Source organism: Pipistrellus kuhlii, unplaced genomic scaffold, assembly GCF_014108245.1.
Source record: "Pipistrellus kuhlii isolate mPipKuh1 unplaced genomic scaffold, mPipKuh1.p scaffold_m20_p_1, whole genome shotgun sequence".
NCBI lineage: Eukaryota > Metazoa > Chordata > Mammalia > Chiroptera > Vespertilionidae > Pipistrellus > Pipistrellus kuhlii.
The window spans coordinates 192,782,611-192,798,075 of NW_023425404.1; the positions used below are offsets into that span (position 1 = coordinate 192,782,611).

General features: G+C 41.2%; 1 protein-coding gene across 7 annotated transcripts in view; it reads right to left on the reverse strand.

The window, feature by feature from the left end:
- Positions 1–1,609: 1,609 nt before the first annotated feature.
- The window catches only part of CC2D2A (coiled-coil and C2 domain containing 2A), an 80,853-nt gene continuing 66,997 nt past the window's right edge, over positions 1,610–15,465 (reverse strand). For 6 of the 7 annotated variants that reach the window (XM_045574003.1, XM_036420204.2, XM_045574009.1 and 3 more), the window contains 7 exons: positions 12,379–12,468; positions 10,136–10,249; positions 8,151–8,285; positions 7,272–7,394; positions 5,989–6,047; positions 4,071–4,248; positions 1,610–1,926 (listed from right to left, as the gene is read on the reverse strand). In XM_045574003.1, the coding sequence (XP_045429959.1) occupies positions 1,738–1,926; positions 4,071–4,248; positions 5,989–6,047; positions 7,272–7,394; positions 8,151–8,285; positions 10,136–10,249; positions 12,379–12,468 (888 nt within the window). In that variant the 3' untranslated portion in view covers positions 1,610–1,737. The remainder of the gene's footprint in view (positions 1,927–4,070; positions 4,249–5,988; positions 6,048–7,271; positions 7,395–8,150; positions 8,286–10,135; positions 10,250–12,378; positions 12,469–15,465) is intronic. The other variant, XM_045574022.1, reaches the window with a different exon arrangement.

A 15,465-nucleotide genomic window follows, 5' to 3' on the forward strand; every position in this document is an offset into this window, starting at 1 on the left:
GCGTGATGAAGCAGGTAATTACCACCATCTTTTATGTGGGGAAAATAAGTAACAAGTTAAATAACTTGTCCACAGATTCCCTGCCAGCAGTGGCAGAACTAGGATTTCCCTAGAGTTCATGATCTTAACCACTATGCCATTCTGTCTGTGTTGTTACACTGATAGTGACTGTTAAGGGTCAGTCCTTGAACTCTCCCTTGAAGAGGTCATAGTATCAGAGGAGTGTAAACACATCACTGGAACATAATTTGACAGAGAAATATAGCTAAAGGTGAAAGTTTTTCCTCAATTTGGTCCCTCTGTCTTTGTTTTGAAGTGAGATCCTATTCCAGTTACATCAGTTGTTCACAACTGGAGCCCATTTATATCGTAAATAACATCCCGGCAATGTCTGGAAACGTTCTTGGTTGTCACCATTTGGCAGAGGGGGGAGGGAGGGCTGCACCTGGAATCTAGTGGGTCAAGGCAGGCATGGACACTGCTCAACATTCCTACAGAGCACAGGACAGCTCCCAGCAAATAGGCCCAAACCGTCAACAGTGCTGCTGTTGAGAAGTCTGCTTTATGGGTTTCTATTGTGGGTACATTTCTGATATTATTCTTCAGTGGCTTAGTATAATATCTGTATTGTCTGTCTTAGTCAATTTGGGCTGCTATAACAGAATGCCATAGACTGATGGACTTCAGTGACATTTCTCAGTTCTGGAGGCTGGGAAGTCCATGGTCAAGGTGCTGGCTTGGCTGACCTGGTTTCTGGTGAGGGCTCTCGTTATGGCTTGCAGACAGCCATCTTCAACTGTATCCACACACAGCCTTGAGAGTGGAGCAAGCTCTCCACTGTCTGACAAAGGCACTAATCCCTTCTTAAGGGCTCCACTCATGACCCAGGTATCTCCCAAAGGCCCCATCTCCAAATACCATTCACAGGGGTACCGAAATACCACTTCAGAATAGGAACTGGGGGGTGGAGGAGACCAACTTAGTCAGTGACTGGAATTAAATGTCCAGCTTCGCCCTGTGTGTCCAGCAAGGCATACTGCCTCCGTTTGAGATTGCTTGCTAGGTTTTCTTACTCAGCTGTGAACACTCAGCACTACCAACAGGCAGTAAGAGAAGATGTATTGTCTATTAACGAGGATTTCTTAGCAATGAAAAACAATTAGGATAAAATCATACCCTTTTAAAAAACCACTGCAAGTCTTAATTTTTATAACTACCCTTTTGTTAAATATTTAAAAACATCCCCCTTTCTCCCGTAAAAATACTATATCCAATGGGGGTACAAGTGTTTGTATATATAAGTTCATGGGTATGCATGTGTCTAGTTGCTCAGTATTTTCATAGAGTATGGTCTTAGGACGTATTCAGCATTAAAAAGAATATATTACAATGTTGTTCCTCTTTCCGTGAGAAAAGTTGTGTTGTTTTACTGGGTCTTAAAAGTATGATTGATAGTCTGCTGGACAGGCAAAGAAGGGCAGGTAGGTGAGCAAACACAAAAGCATGGTGGTATGAAGCTCACAGTGTGAGGGGGAACTGTGAGGGCCACTGAATTTAGAGTCAGAGTGGCAGAGACAAGGCCGACTAATGAATAACACTTTTTTTGGGTACAGTTTGAAATTTTTATTTCATTTGAAAATTATATCTTCTTCTGATGTAATTGATCAATATCACTTAAAAATATTCTCATGTCCTAATTACAGTTTTACATGATAGAAAAAGTATACAATAAAAAAATTACCTGTTACGTATAAGGGAGGCAACATAGATCCAAACAGACAAAACATTTTTGGGATATGGGTGGATATATACAGCTAAAGCAAATTCAACGTTAGGAACATCAATATTATGCACTCCCGTGCTATACACGGCTTCAATTAGAGGCTTCAGCTCAGAATAGGGCATGTGGAGGGGAAATCCAGAGAACTGGAGGGAAAAAACAAGGTTTGTAGACATTAGTGAAGTTTAAATATTTTTTTCCCTCTTAATATGCAATTCTTAAAAAAAAATTATATATATATATATTTTTTTTTTAATTGATTTTTTACAGAGAGGAAGGTAGAGGGATAGAGAGTTAGAAACATCGATGAGAGAGACATCCATCAGTCGCCTCCTACCCACCCCCTACCGAGGATGTGCCTGCAACCAAGGCACATTTCCTTGACCGTAATCGAACCCAGGACCTTTCAGTCCCCAGGCCAACACTATCCACTGAGCCAAACCAGTTTTGGCTTAATATGCAATTCTTAACATTTTTAATAAGAAGTCTTCCTCTGGATCGCAAAGTCATTTATTTAGTGCCGTCTTTCTGTTCAGCAACACAGAAAATGGAGCGGGGCCAAATGTCCTTTTTGCTGTTGCTAGCGCGTTGACTTGGTATATAACACACCTGTCTGTCACCCTCTGCTGTTCCCTCCCTCTTCCTGCTTGCCCCCGGCTTGCCCAGGAACCCTTGAATTCCAGGGGCCCAGAGTAAGCTAATTGTTGCATTCCATCCTCTGGACACATGGTTTGATCAGTGAGTCTCAACATGAGTTTCAGGAAATGTGCTAGGAATACTGGCCGTCAGAGGCACTCTGCTGCTTTGTCAGTATGTGTGCATGTTGTCAATAGGTGTGAGCCCTGCCTGGAACTTTCTAACCACGTGCTACCCTGAGAAAAGCCAGCTTGAGGATGATGCCATCACAGGGAGGACTCAGCTCTTCTACTCAAATAAGCCAATAACTTATTTTTATTGCCCAAGGGTGCTTGACCTAAGTTTTCTGTTGCTTGAGAAAACTGGCCTTAGAAGTTAAAGAATATGCTTAAGTCGGTGATTAGAATTCAATGTCCAGCTTCACCCTATGTGTCCAGCAAGGTGTACTGCCTCTGTTTGAGACTGATTGCTAGGTTTTCTTACTCAGCTGTGCACCCTCAGCACTACCAACAGGCAGTAAGAGAAGATATATTGTCTATTAATGAGGACTTTTCATAGCAATGAAAAACAATTAGTATAAAATCATATCCTTTTAAGAAACCTAATTGAGAGTGGTTGGTTTCACCTTTATGCATAGTTGAGTCTAACATGAACTAGCCAGATGATTTCATTTTATTTTACTGGCAATGTATTTTGTAAGTTATTTTTTATAGGGTCATCTTATAAAATGGTATTTTTATTTGAAAAGTATTCTGCTACTTAATGATAGGTTACTGAGACTTGAACTGTTAATGACATTTTTTTAGTCTGTGCTACTTCACATACTTTGTAGAGCAATGGAGGATTTTTTTCTTTTTCCTTTTCTAGTTTACATTTAATACCATTCTGTACCAGCTCCAGATGCAAAGTAAAGGGGTCAGAAAACCACACTCTCCACTGCCCCAAGCACCCATCTGGCCCCATGCCCATTTATCTTTATATTATTGCCTATATTCCCACACTGTAGTCCCTATATCTGTGACTATTCGGCAAATACCAATTTGTACCGCTTAATCCCTTCACCTTTTCCATCCATCTCCCAACTCACCTCTCCTCTGACAGCTGTCAGTCTTTTCTCTGTCTCTATGAGTTGGTTTCTATTTTGCTTGTTAGTTTATTCTGTTCATTAGATTCTACATATAAGTGAAATTTTATGATATTATTTTTATCTGCCTGGCTTATTCACTTAGCATAATACCTTGTAGGTCCATGCTGTTACAAAAGGTAAGATTTCCTTTTTTGTGTGTGTGTGTGTGACCAAGTGTTATTCCATTGTATAAATGTCTACAGCCTGTTCTGCAGGTGTAGCTCAGTGGTTGAGCATTGACCTATGAACCAGGAGGTCACTGTTAATTCCAGGCCAGGGCACATGCCCCAGTAGTAGTCGTGGTCCCAATAGGGGGCATGCTGGAGGCAGCCATCAATGATTCTCATCATTAATGCTTATATCTCTCCCTCTCCTCTCTTCCTCCCTGAAATTAAAAAAAAAAAAAAAGTCCCACAGCTGTTTGTCCACTCATCTGATGGGCCGTTGTAGGAATTTTGATGACAAAAACCCATTAAGAAGCCATTTTCCATTTGAAATGGGGGAGTCAGTTGAGAGCCGTGTGCTTACCCTGTAGTCCCCCAGCTGCCTCAGCAGCTCCGCTCTGTGGTCCTCTTCTACTTCCTCCCCTCGGCTGCTCTCCAACAGGGGCAGGAAGTGGCGCAGCGTGGAGGTGCAGTACCTGTTCCACCGCGTCAGGTGCCGTGGCCTCCAGTCCATGACTTTTTCCTTTAGTATTTTTTCAATCCTGTTGATAAACATAAACTTTTTTTATTTTTATTTTTTTGCTGATTTGACTTTTCCCTTGTAGGCAAAAACCTGGTTTGCATGCAGTGGGGATTCAGGTGATTACAGAACCACATTTTTATAGGGGAGTTGTTCGCTGGGAGTAGTTGGCGCCTAATGGGGGCTAATCCCTGAGGATTCAGAAATGAATACCGGTGATCCTTGCCCTTAGGGTCATACAGGGTTGGGATGTGAAGTAGACATTGGGACGATATTCTAAGGGCCATGACAGATGCTTGAACCGGAACACAACGGAGGGAGCACTGAATAGGGGGACAGCTAAACTCAGCAAGACTTGTCATACAGTGTTCTGTCACTTTGTTCATTGGTAACATAAGTGCAGACAAATGAGAGCCAGGCATAAGGGGTGGGGTTTATGCTGAGAGCTTCAAGTGGGCTGTAAATGTCCCATATTGATTGCTTCCCAGTGCCTTCTAGTCATGAGGCTTATTTTCCTAAATTGCCTTAAAATTGCCTTTAAAATATCCATCATCATTGCAACTTGAGTTTTGATGCCCTTCTTATAGAGTGATGGGTACAGGGTCCAAAGCTTGTGAAGCTTAAACACAGAATGAAAGAAATCAGCTACCATGTGTTGACCCCTTATTCACTAGATACTGTACTAGTGCGCTTCATACATTTGTATGTAATCCTAGCAATAACTCTATGAGGGAGGGCAGTACTGTCACAGTTTTACCTGTGAGGGATCAGTGCGATCGGATAAAGGAGGAGGATGGCAGGGGAGCTGGGATTTGAGTTGAAGCTCCCCAGTTCTCAAGCCCCTTGTGCACCCCTGACCAGACACACCGGCTGTAGGACCTCCCTGGCTTCCTACTGCTCAGTGCTCTGGGGTCCCTTTCTCTTTTGGCACAAAACACGACCTCTGTGCTGGGTTGCAAGGTGGTCTGAGCAAGAACTGCCTTGCACTTCCCATCAGTCCTGCAGAAACGTGACGGGAGGCTAATCCACAGTGCCCTGGGCCGATTAGAAGAGATAAGGAACTTCTTGGCAGTTAGCTGTCCTATGTGGTGATCTCTAACAAGATGATCTAAATCTGAACTTGAGAGTGAGCTGGTGTTTCCTAGTAGTAATACCTGAAACCGGGCCACGTTTAGTCTTGTGTGATTTGACATGCTGCTGCTCAGAGCTCGATACACAGAAAGGACACCCAGGCTTTGAAGTCAGAAACATCTGGCAGAGCTCTAGCCCCCTGAACCCTTACCAGCATGTGGACCTCTCTGAGCCTCAGTTTCCACATTTGTGAAACGGGGAGAGTGTGTTTTATGTTGCGGGATTATAAGGGTTTTCGGGACTCCAATAGGTTCTCGCAGGCCACATTTTAGGTTTATAAACTGGTTGCAGTTTAGTAAGCCACTAATTGGACAAAAGAGGCATGTAAGCCAGGGATTGTGATCTGTCTGAACAAGACCCATCACGACATGATGTTGAACTCTAAGCTGAGGTTGAATTCTGGAGGCCTGCCTAGCGTCCCGGAGTTCACTTCTGTTTGCCCCACACCAGGCTGAGGCTAAAGCCTCCTTCTGAGCCCGGGGATTTAGAGATCACGTCTGTACTTGGGGGCTATAAACAGGGATTACAATGTAATTGCCCAAATGATTTCTCATGGCTCCAGGCTGAGAATCATCTGGTTTGGGATTACATGCCCAGGGACAGTGCATGTGCATGTACGGTACCACGTGACCTGTCCTGGAGCTCGGCTGCGGCCGCCTTGTCTGTGCGCTGGTACACAAGCTCTTCCGGCTGTAAAAGAAGGTGTTCAGAAATTCTAGAAATCTTGTATACCTAATTTGAATACTCCCCATCCTTTTCTAACTCCTTTTTTGTTTAAAAAATATATGAAATCTTGACAATCAATCAGAGAATAACTGATGCCAATGTACGCGTGGCCCATCATAAGTAAAGCATTACCAATAAATGGTAGTTTGTCCTCAGTTTCCTTTCTCTCTCGTCACAGAAGTAACAATGACCTGAAATTTGTTTTCTAGCACTTTCATTGCATTTACTTAAAGTACCTACTGTGTGTCAAGCACTTTTGCAGGTGATGGGCATATAGCTGTGAATAAACATTTCTGCCTCCATGATATTTACATTATAGTAGAGATAGGCAAGTTAATAAAATGTGTGCATGATTTTACTACAGACATACGGATCCCTAAATGATATATTGTATTGTTTTGCATGTTTTCTAAACTAAGTGATCATTTTATACTGTGAGTATGCAACTTGCTTTTTATCACTTAACATTATATTTAAAAATAATAGCAAACACACATTTTTAGAATGCTTGCTGAAATTAATATTGATTCATTTGTGTAATTATACACTACTCCACTCTGTACCATAATTTATCCTTATGCTGTTCCAATTCTTAGGCTATTGCAAACATTGCTTCTATAAAAAGTCTTGTGTATGTCACTTTGTACACATGGGAGAATTTCTCTAGGGCAGGGTTTAGTAAGTCTTTTTTTTTAAGGTTTGATCACAATTAAAAATACATTTGATATTATACACCCAGGATACACATACATATCTAGCTATCAAACCAAAGTGGTAGTAAACAACTCTCATGCTTACTACTTGCAATCTATTACTAGGACCCGTCTATATTAATTATATGAGTGGATCATGCTATGAGATTAATTTAGTGCATTGATACCAGAATATTAAAAATTACACAGAATAACTTTTGTGATACTCCAAAAGTTATTCTGTGTAATTTTTAATATGTCACAGGACTCCTTACGTCACAATGTTTTCTTTTACATGTGTGTATACTGGTTCATTACATGATGATATATATCTTATTGTGAGTTGGGCTCAACTAAGTTTGTAAAACAAATATTATTTTAGAAAAAAATATCTAGGGGTCGAATTAAGGGTCAAAAAGTATCTGGCTACCCAGTACAATGATTTCAAATTCTTCCCTTTTTTGGTCCACATGTAATTGTTATTAAAAAAATTTACCTGAACACTGGAAAGGCCAGGGTATGGAAGGCTTCTGGAAAAGAAAGATTTCCATAGCTTGGGCTTGGTGACATCAAAATTTATCCTCAGTGGGGAATCATATCGTTGAATATTAAACCAAATCTAAAAAAGACAATATCACCATTAACACACACACACACACACACACACACACACACACACACAATGTGCATGTATGTACAGAGAGGCAGATACCTGCTTTATACAGTACCCTCCAAAATTAAATGGCCCTCACTTAAATGGTGTACAGCCAGAAACACCTGGTAGTTCCTAGAAATCCCTCTTTAAAAAAGAAAGAGACTCAATTTTCTCAGATGATAAATCAAAGCACTATGAGTTAGGCGTTGTGAACTCTGTTTTGGAAGAATAAACAGGACAGAGTGGGGATATGAACTTGGCTCCTCTGAATAGAATCCTATATTATTTCTTTAGCATTCTGCTTCTTGGCAGGTCAGGTGACTAATTCAACCAAAATTAAGACAGTTGTGTAACTGTGCTTGATGTTACATTTCTTTAAATGGTGTGTATATATATAGCCCTGGCTGGGTGGTTCAGCTAGTTGTAGCAATATCCTGTACACTGAAAGGGTATGGGTTTAATCCCCTATTGGGGTGAATATGGGAGGCAACTGATCATTATTTCTGTCTCTCTCCCTCTCTCTCTCTCTCTCTCTCTCTCTCTCTCTCTCTCTCTCTCCCTCTCCCTCTAAATCAATAAACATATCCTCAGATGAGGATTTAAATAAAGGTATATGTGTATGTGTATATAAATTTGGATACATAATTATTTAAGTAGGCCAGTTAAAAAAATAAAGCAACAGTCAACCAACTGTGTTTAAGAAGAGACGTTAATACTTACATTATCGGGACCTATTAAGCAGCCCACACTTTTTAGGGGACAGAATGTATCAAATTGCCCATAAAAGTGTCCGCTGCAGGGGTTCCAGATTAAGTAGTGGCTTTGCTCCCGAGTCAGCACATAGGCAGTTGGGCCCTGAAGGAAAACAGCCATTAGAAAAGTGCAACTAATGATGCAGTTAAGGTCGAGAGTACTCCCTACAAATAACTTATTATATCTAAAATCCATGGCTATTGGTAAAAATTAGTTTGAAGTTCTAGGTTTCATTGAATTTAAGAAATAAGATGAATGCCTATTTTTTCCCCCAGAATTCTTGCATCTGTAACTAGTGTAATTTAGTGAATGGAGTATTAGTTGTGTTGCTCAACCAATATAGCTTCAGATTGGCTGAATAACTGTTATTAATGGAAATAAGCACTCACGGCATTTTCCTTTTAGTCAATAAGATTGCCTGTCAAGTATTTAGAAGACTGATCATTCTGAATACTACTTCTATTTCTCATATCGATACATTAAGTAACATTAGATACACATTTATAATTATACTAGAGGCCCGGTGTATGAAATTTGTGCATGGGGGGGGGTGGTCACTCAGCCCCGCCTGCACTCTCTTCCAATCCAGGACCCCTTGGGGGATTGTCCAACTGCTGGTTTAGGCCCGATCCTGCAGTCAGATATCCCTCTCACAATCTGGGACCACTGGCTCCTAACTGCTTGCCTGCCTGCTTGATCGCCCCTAACTACTCTGCCTGCCAGCCTGATTGCCCCTAACCACCTTTGCCTGCTGGTCTGATTGCCCTCGACTGCCCTCCCCTGCCAGCCTGATTGCCTCCAACTGCCCCCCCTGCAAGCCTGATTGCCCCCAACTGCCCTCCCCTGCCGACCTGATCTCCCCTAACTGCCTCTGCCTCAGCCAAGCCACCATGACTTTGTCAGGAAGGTCTCCTGGTCTAATTAGCATATTATTCTTTTATTAGTATAGATAAATAGAATAAGGTAATTTGACAAGTAACAGTGACTATACCTGAGGAAGGTGTGGGATTGGGGGTTGGAGCCTGGAATACATCTATATTATTGAATTCATTTTTTTACAATGAGCACTTATTCATTTTTAGCTCATGCTCACAGTTTCCTTATACAGCTCAGGGTTGTAAAGTGACTTGCTGACAGTCACACAGCCAGGTGTGCAGAACCTCGAAGCCAGGCCCTGTGACTTCCCAGCCGGGGACCAGGCTATTTTATGTGGAGGATACTGATGGGGAATGATTAGGATTCAGACACGATGCTACCTGCCCAGCAGCAACCTGTGCTGTCCAATTCCGAGAAGACTCCCAAGACCTCAGAGCTTCTTTTTGAAACATGTTTTGGACGAACTGCTTCAGTCTCTGTGAGTTGTCTAAACTCGTACCCAGAATGACCCCAATGTGCTCTGAGTGTAGGGATATTCGCAGTGGGCTGGGAAAACGAATTGCAATCCCTAAGTCTCCAGTCTAATAAAAACAATAGGAATATCAAAATATAGCTGCTCACGCTCTTTGCTCCTGTGGTCCCTGCCTTGCTCCGTTTGCCTGTGGTTAGCAGCAGGTGCCTGTAGAAGCAGCAAGAGTGGAAGGAGAGGTCTCTAGCCTGGCCACACTGAGCCCCTTCCCTCCTCAGTGTGGATAACACCAGGCCGCCGAGGGAGTCAGAATTCTCAGTAACAAGGGCAGGAGAGGCTTGTACTCAAAGGGCAGAGCTTGGTGGGGCTTCGCGTGGGAACGGATGCAGATTTGCCAAAAAACCTGAAGCCTTGCGCAGGGCCTGGTAGTTGGCACGGCTGCAAACCATTTTGTGTGTTATCACTAGTTCTCTCTGCCGATTAGGGAATCTCTGGGCCACTTTCCGTACAACTCAAAAGACAGTTAAGAGAATCAGCCTGCTTTTGATCTGGAACACAGTAACCGTTAGACACGCCGCACCTATCAGAGCCAGCCCCCCGGTCTTACCTCGGGAATGGCATTGCCCATCACGAGCCAGGCCTTCTTCCCCAGGGAGAGAAAATAGTTGCAGAGTAACACTGCATGTTCTTCTTCATCGCCTGCCAGGAGATCCAGGAATTGCTGGGAAAAAGAAAAAAAGAAAAATTATATTGCCTTGACTGACTGCTTTATTCTGGATTGGCTATGCAGGGTTTTAAAACATTATTGTTAAAATTAGTGTCCTGCAGTATATGACCTATTTTTAAAAATCTGTTCTCAAATTTTGGTATCATGTTTTAATTCTTCTTCTTCTTCTTCTTTTTTTTTTAAAGCACTTTTCATGGACAGGATGCTTTCTTAGACATTAATGACATGAATTTTTAGAACCTATTAGCACTATCGGGCAAAGGAGACAGATCTTAATGTTTCCCATTTTGTTTTGAATTAATATGTGACAACTCAATGTGTACCAAACACTTTAAAAATATATATTTTTATTGATTTCAGAAAGGAAGGGAGAGAGAGATAGAAACATCAATGATGAGAGAGAATCACTGATTGGCTGCCTCCTGCATGCCCCCCACTGGGGATTGAGCCTGTAATCCGGGCATGTGCTTTTGACTGATGCTCTGTCCACTGAGCCAAACCAGCTAAGGCCCAAACTTTTTTTTTAAAGTCTGTTTTTTAGAGCAGTTTTAGGTTCACAGCGAAGTCAGAAGGAAGATACAGATTCCCCATATGACCCCTGACCCCCACATACAGTCTCTCCATTAACATGCCCCCAGCGGAGAGGTACATTTGTTACAACAGATGCTCCTGCATCAACACCTGTAGTCACCCAGAGTCTGTCGTTTATTTTAGGATGCACGCTTGGTGTTGTACAGTCTATGGGTTTGGACAAATGCATGATGATATGCATCCGCATTATAATGTCACACTGAGCGTTTTTGCTGTCCTATAAATCCTCTGTGCTCCACTAACTCATCTATGTCTCCCCACTGCCCCCAGAGTTTTAAACAGATGGAATTTAATCCCAGAGCAAGCCTCTGAGGGGAAGTGGAGACAGAGAGAGGTGAGGTAAGACCTAGGAGGCGGGAAAGCAGTCTGGCTCTGGGGCACACGGACTAGTTTCTGCGTCTTCTTATCTTTGTCTCCAGGTTGTGGACGTTTTTCTCTCTACAGTTGTCAGCATTAAGTTCCCAGTGGGGAACAAAACATTTAAGTGCAATTCCATTTCTTCGGCTTAGAGCTATCCTTCAAAGGGCATTGTATACCGTATTTTCCAGCGTATAAGATGACTTTTGAAATGAAAAAAAGCCTGCTCAGATTGGCCAGAGTCAGAGAGGCAGTCTATTAAAAAAAGAACTGGTGTTGCCTCGGAAGTGGGGGTAGTCTTATACAGCGAATATAGGCCTAAACTTATGTTTTAACTGTAAAATTAGGGGGTTGTCTTATACGCCGGAAAATACGGTAATATAATTTTATGCAAACACAATACAACCCGGAATGTAGAAATAGAACGAATACCAGCGGCACATGTTTGTTTGCCCTACAGGAGATCCCTAGGAAGTCAGTGGCACACGAACTGTAAGCTCATGAGAGCAGAGGCCATGCTTCTTTTGCTTGTAGCCAGGGCCTACTACAGTGTCTGACACCTGGCAGGTGGCCCGGAAATACACGCTGAATGAATAATGACATGGCATGCCTTCAGAAGCCCATGGGTGAAGGAACATACAGAGGCTATAGCTGTTTTTTTAAAAAAATATTTTATTAATTTTTTTTACAGAGAGAAAGGAAGAGGGATAGAGAGTTAGAAACATCTATCAGCTGCCTCCTGCACACCCCCTACTGGGTATATGCCCGAAACCAAGGTACATGCCCTTGAGCAGAATCGAACCTGGGACCCTTGAGTCCGCAGGCCAATGCTCTATTCACTGAGCCAAACTGGTTAGGGCAGTCGTTGTTTTTAAAATGACTAAAACTGGGATGTTGATAAGGCAATTCTCAGAGGATAAATCAGAGTTAAGGCATCTGAAGTGTTTTTTGTCTTTTTAATTTCTTTGTGCAAATAAAAAAAATAAATAAATTTTTGATATTTGGGCAGATTAATCCAGAAAGAAAAAATGCTTCAGAATTCAGCCCATCCTGGAAACAGTTGGCAGTAGGTTTGGTTAGCGACTGATGAGTGCTGCCACTAGACGTCATGTCAGGCGTTCGGCCCACACTCGGAGGAGCCAGCCCCCGGGCACACGGCGAGGAGAACCACTTACATCAGATGTGCTCCACAGGTCACACACGCCCGCAAACGACACTGCGTCCGGCAGGAAGGGAATCAGCGACACGTACCGGGCCACCAGCTCCTGTTCAAACAAAGCTGGCTTTCAGAAAGTCATTTCTACCAAACAGAAGGCTGGATCCTGTGCCTCACTGCCTGCAAGGAAGTTCCATACATCACAAATGTCCGTGTGCACCAAATGCAACGGATGCTCATGCTCCCCCTTTCTAAACATCCCATGAAGAAGGTCGCTGCTGTCATCCATGTGTTACTGAAGAAGAAATTGGCTCCTCTGTCTCTCTGAAATGTCTTTGTCGTTCCCCACTCACCTTCCCCCACCCCCACTTCCTTACTATCTGCTAAAAAGAGACTTTCTGGGATCATCTTTGTAGCATTTAGCAACCAAGGTCAGGGCACCTTTGTTATAACTCAGATTTATGTAATTTTAAAGAAGCTTGAGCATCTTTTCATATGGTCTCTCATGTTTTCACTTCTTTTTAAAAAATATATATATTTTATTGATTTTTTACAGAGGGGAAGGGAGAGGAATAGAGAGCTAGAAACATCGATGAGAGAGAAACATCAACTAGCTACCTCCTTCACACCCCCCTACCGGGAATGTGCCCGCAACCAAGGTACATGCCTTTGACCAGAATCAAACCTGCGACCTTTCAGTCCTCAGACAGACGCTCTATCCACTAAACCAAACCGGTTTTGGCTCATGTTTTCACTTCCACATATTTCCGTTGCTGTTTTGTTAATCCTCACCCGGGATATTTGTTCATTAATTTTTAGAGAGAGTGGAAAGGAAGGAGAGAGAAAGAGAGAGAAACATTGATGTGAGAGAGACACATCAATTGGTTGCCTCCCACATGCACCCTGCCCAGGGCTGGGGATCAAGCCGCAACCGGTACGTGTCCTTGACTGGAATCGAACCCAGGACCCTTCAATCCACAGGCTGACACTCTATCCACTGAGCCAAACCAGCTAGGGCCACTTCTGCATATTTTAAATTGATTTGTAGGTTTGTTTGTTTTCAACACATTCTAGCTACTATTCCTTTGTCTGTTATAACATGTTGCAAATATCCCCTTCTGATTTGTGTCTTGTCCTTTCAATTTTTTGTGGTACTTTTCATAAACTCAGGTTCTCAGTTTTAATGTGGTCAAATTTATCATTCTTTTTATAGTTTGTACTTTTCTGTCTTGTCGAAGGAAAACTTTCTATCTCTGATCATATTTGAGTCCTCAATCTATTTGCAATTGAATGATGTGAAGCAGGAATCTGTTTTTATTTTTTTCATATGAAAAATCAGTAATTTTGGTACCATTGATATAACAGTCCATTTTCTCTTTATTCCTCTCCAATGCCAGTTTAATCACATAACAGGTGTGAGTGGGACATATTTGAGTGGATCTAGTCTGAAATTTTTATTCTTTTTTATTTTTCTCTTTGTTCTAAATATGTCAATAACATTTTCCCTTAGTCACTCTGGTCTCATCAGCAGTCTGGATGTACGAGATAACAAATCTTTCTTATCTTTTTCCTCTTAAGACCATAAGTTTATTTTGTCATTACATTCATTTAAATGAAGATGTAAATCTTCCCACTGAGTTCTTCCTCTGTAGGGTTGTCTTGGCTATTCTGACACTTTGCGCTCCATAGAAATATAGAATCAGCTGGCCAAGTTCCATTAGAAACTGGAAATCTATTTTAACAGTCTTTGTCTTTTAACTGGAAGGTTAATCTCTTAGTTTTGATTGTGATTGTTGGTAAATATTTAGACTATGTTTACTTCCTTATTCTGTGCTTTTTATTTCTTATAGTTTTTCTATATATTTTCTCTCCCCATTCTCTTCACGCTATTGCATTATTTTTTTTTCCTACTGCTATTTTGAAAGTTATAGAATTCACTTTTATTCTTTTAAGTGCTTAATATAGAAATTTCAACATGAAAATTTCACTTAAATTAAAAAATTAATAAATACATTTGTCCTCATCTTGGAAAATATAAGGGTTTTACTTTTGTGACAGCTTGGATGGTCCTGGAGAGTATTGTGCTAAGTGAAATAAACCAGTCAGAGAAAGACAAGTACCATATGATCCCACTTATATGTTGAATCTAATGAACAAAATACACTGACAAACAAAATAGAACCAGAAGCATGAATACATGAAACAGACTGACAGCTGTCAGAGGGGAGGGACGTTGGTGGCCTGCATGAAAAAGCTCGAAGCATTAAGAAAACAAACAATAGACAACAAACAGTAAGGTGATGGCTAGAAGGAAAGAGAGGTAGATGAGGGTGAAGGGGGGATAAATTGAAAGAAGAAAATATTTTTATCAATCCTGTCCTGACATATATGCATTATTTTCAGGATTTTTGTTCTATCCTGATTTTCACCCACATTGCTATTATGATTGCTATGAAAACAATGTTGTTGTTTTTTAAAATTCCTTTCTTTTTTCTTATCTAGCATTATGTGGTTCATCTAGAATTTCTGAGAACCTTTGTTCTCTCTGAAGTATATATTTTAAGGAATTCCCTAAGTGAGGGTTTTTTGGATGTAAATTCTCCCAATGTATTTGTGAAAGATAGTTTCACTGGCTATAAATTATTAGTTTGATGGCTATTTTTTCAGTTTTTTGAAGATATTTGTACATCTCAGAAGTCTAGTGGTCTAACCACTTACTTTTGTAGATTATGTTTTCTCTTGAGCTGCTTTTAAGATCTTCCTTGTTTTTGTAGTTCCCTCTGATATGACTAGATTTTCATCTCTTTTTATTTATCTTACTCAAGATTCACTGGGTTCCCTGAATTAGGTGGTCGTCTTTCATCATATCTTGAAAATTTTCAGCTCTTTTTCTTTGAATATTGCTTTTGTTCTTTTATACATAATTTAGGCCTGGTCCCTCCAACATCTATGTCTCCTAACCTTTAGATTTTCCATTTAAAAATATCTCTGTGCTATATACTCTATAATTTCTTTGCATATGTACTCTAATTCACCAATTCTCTCTGTATTTAGTTATATGTTACTTTACTCTGTATTTAACTTCATTTAATGTTTTATTTAACCT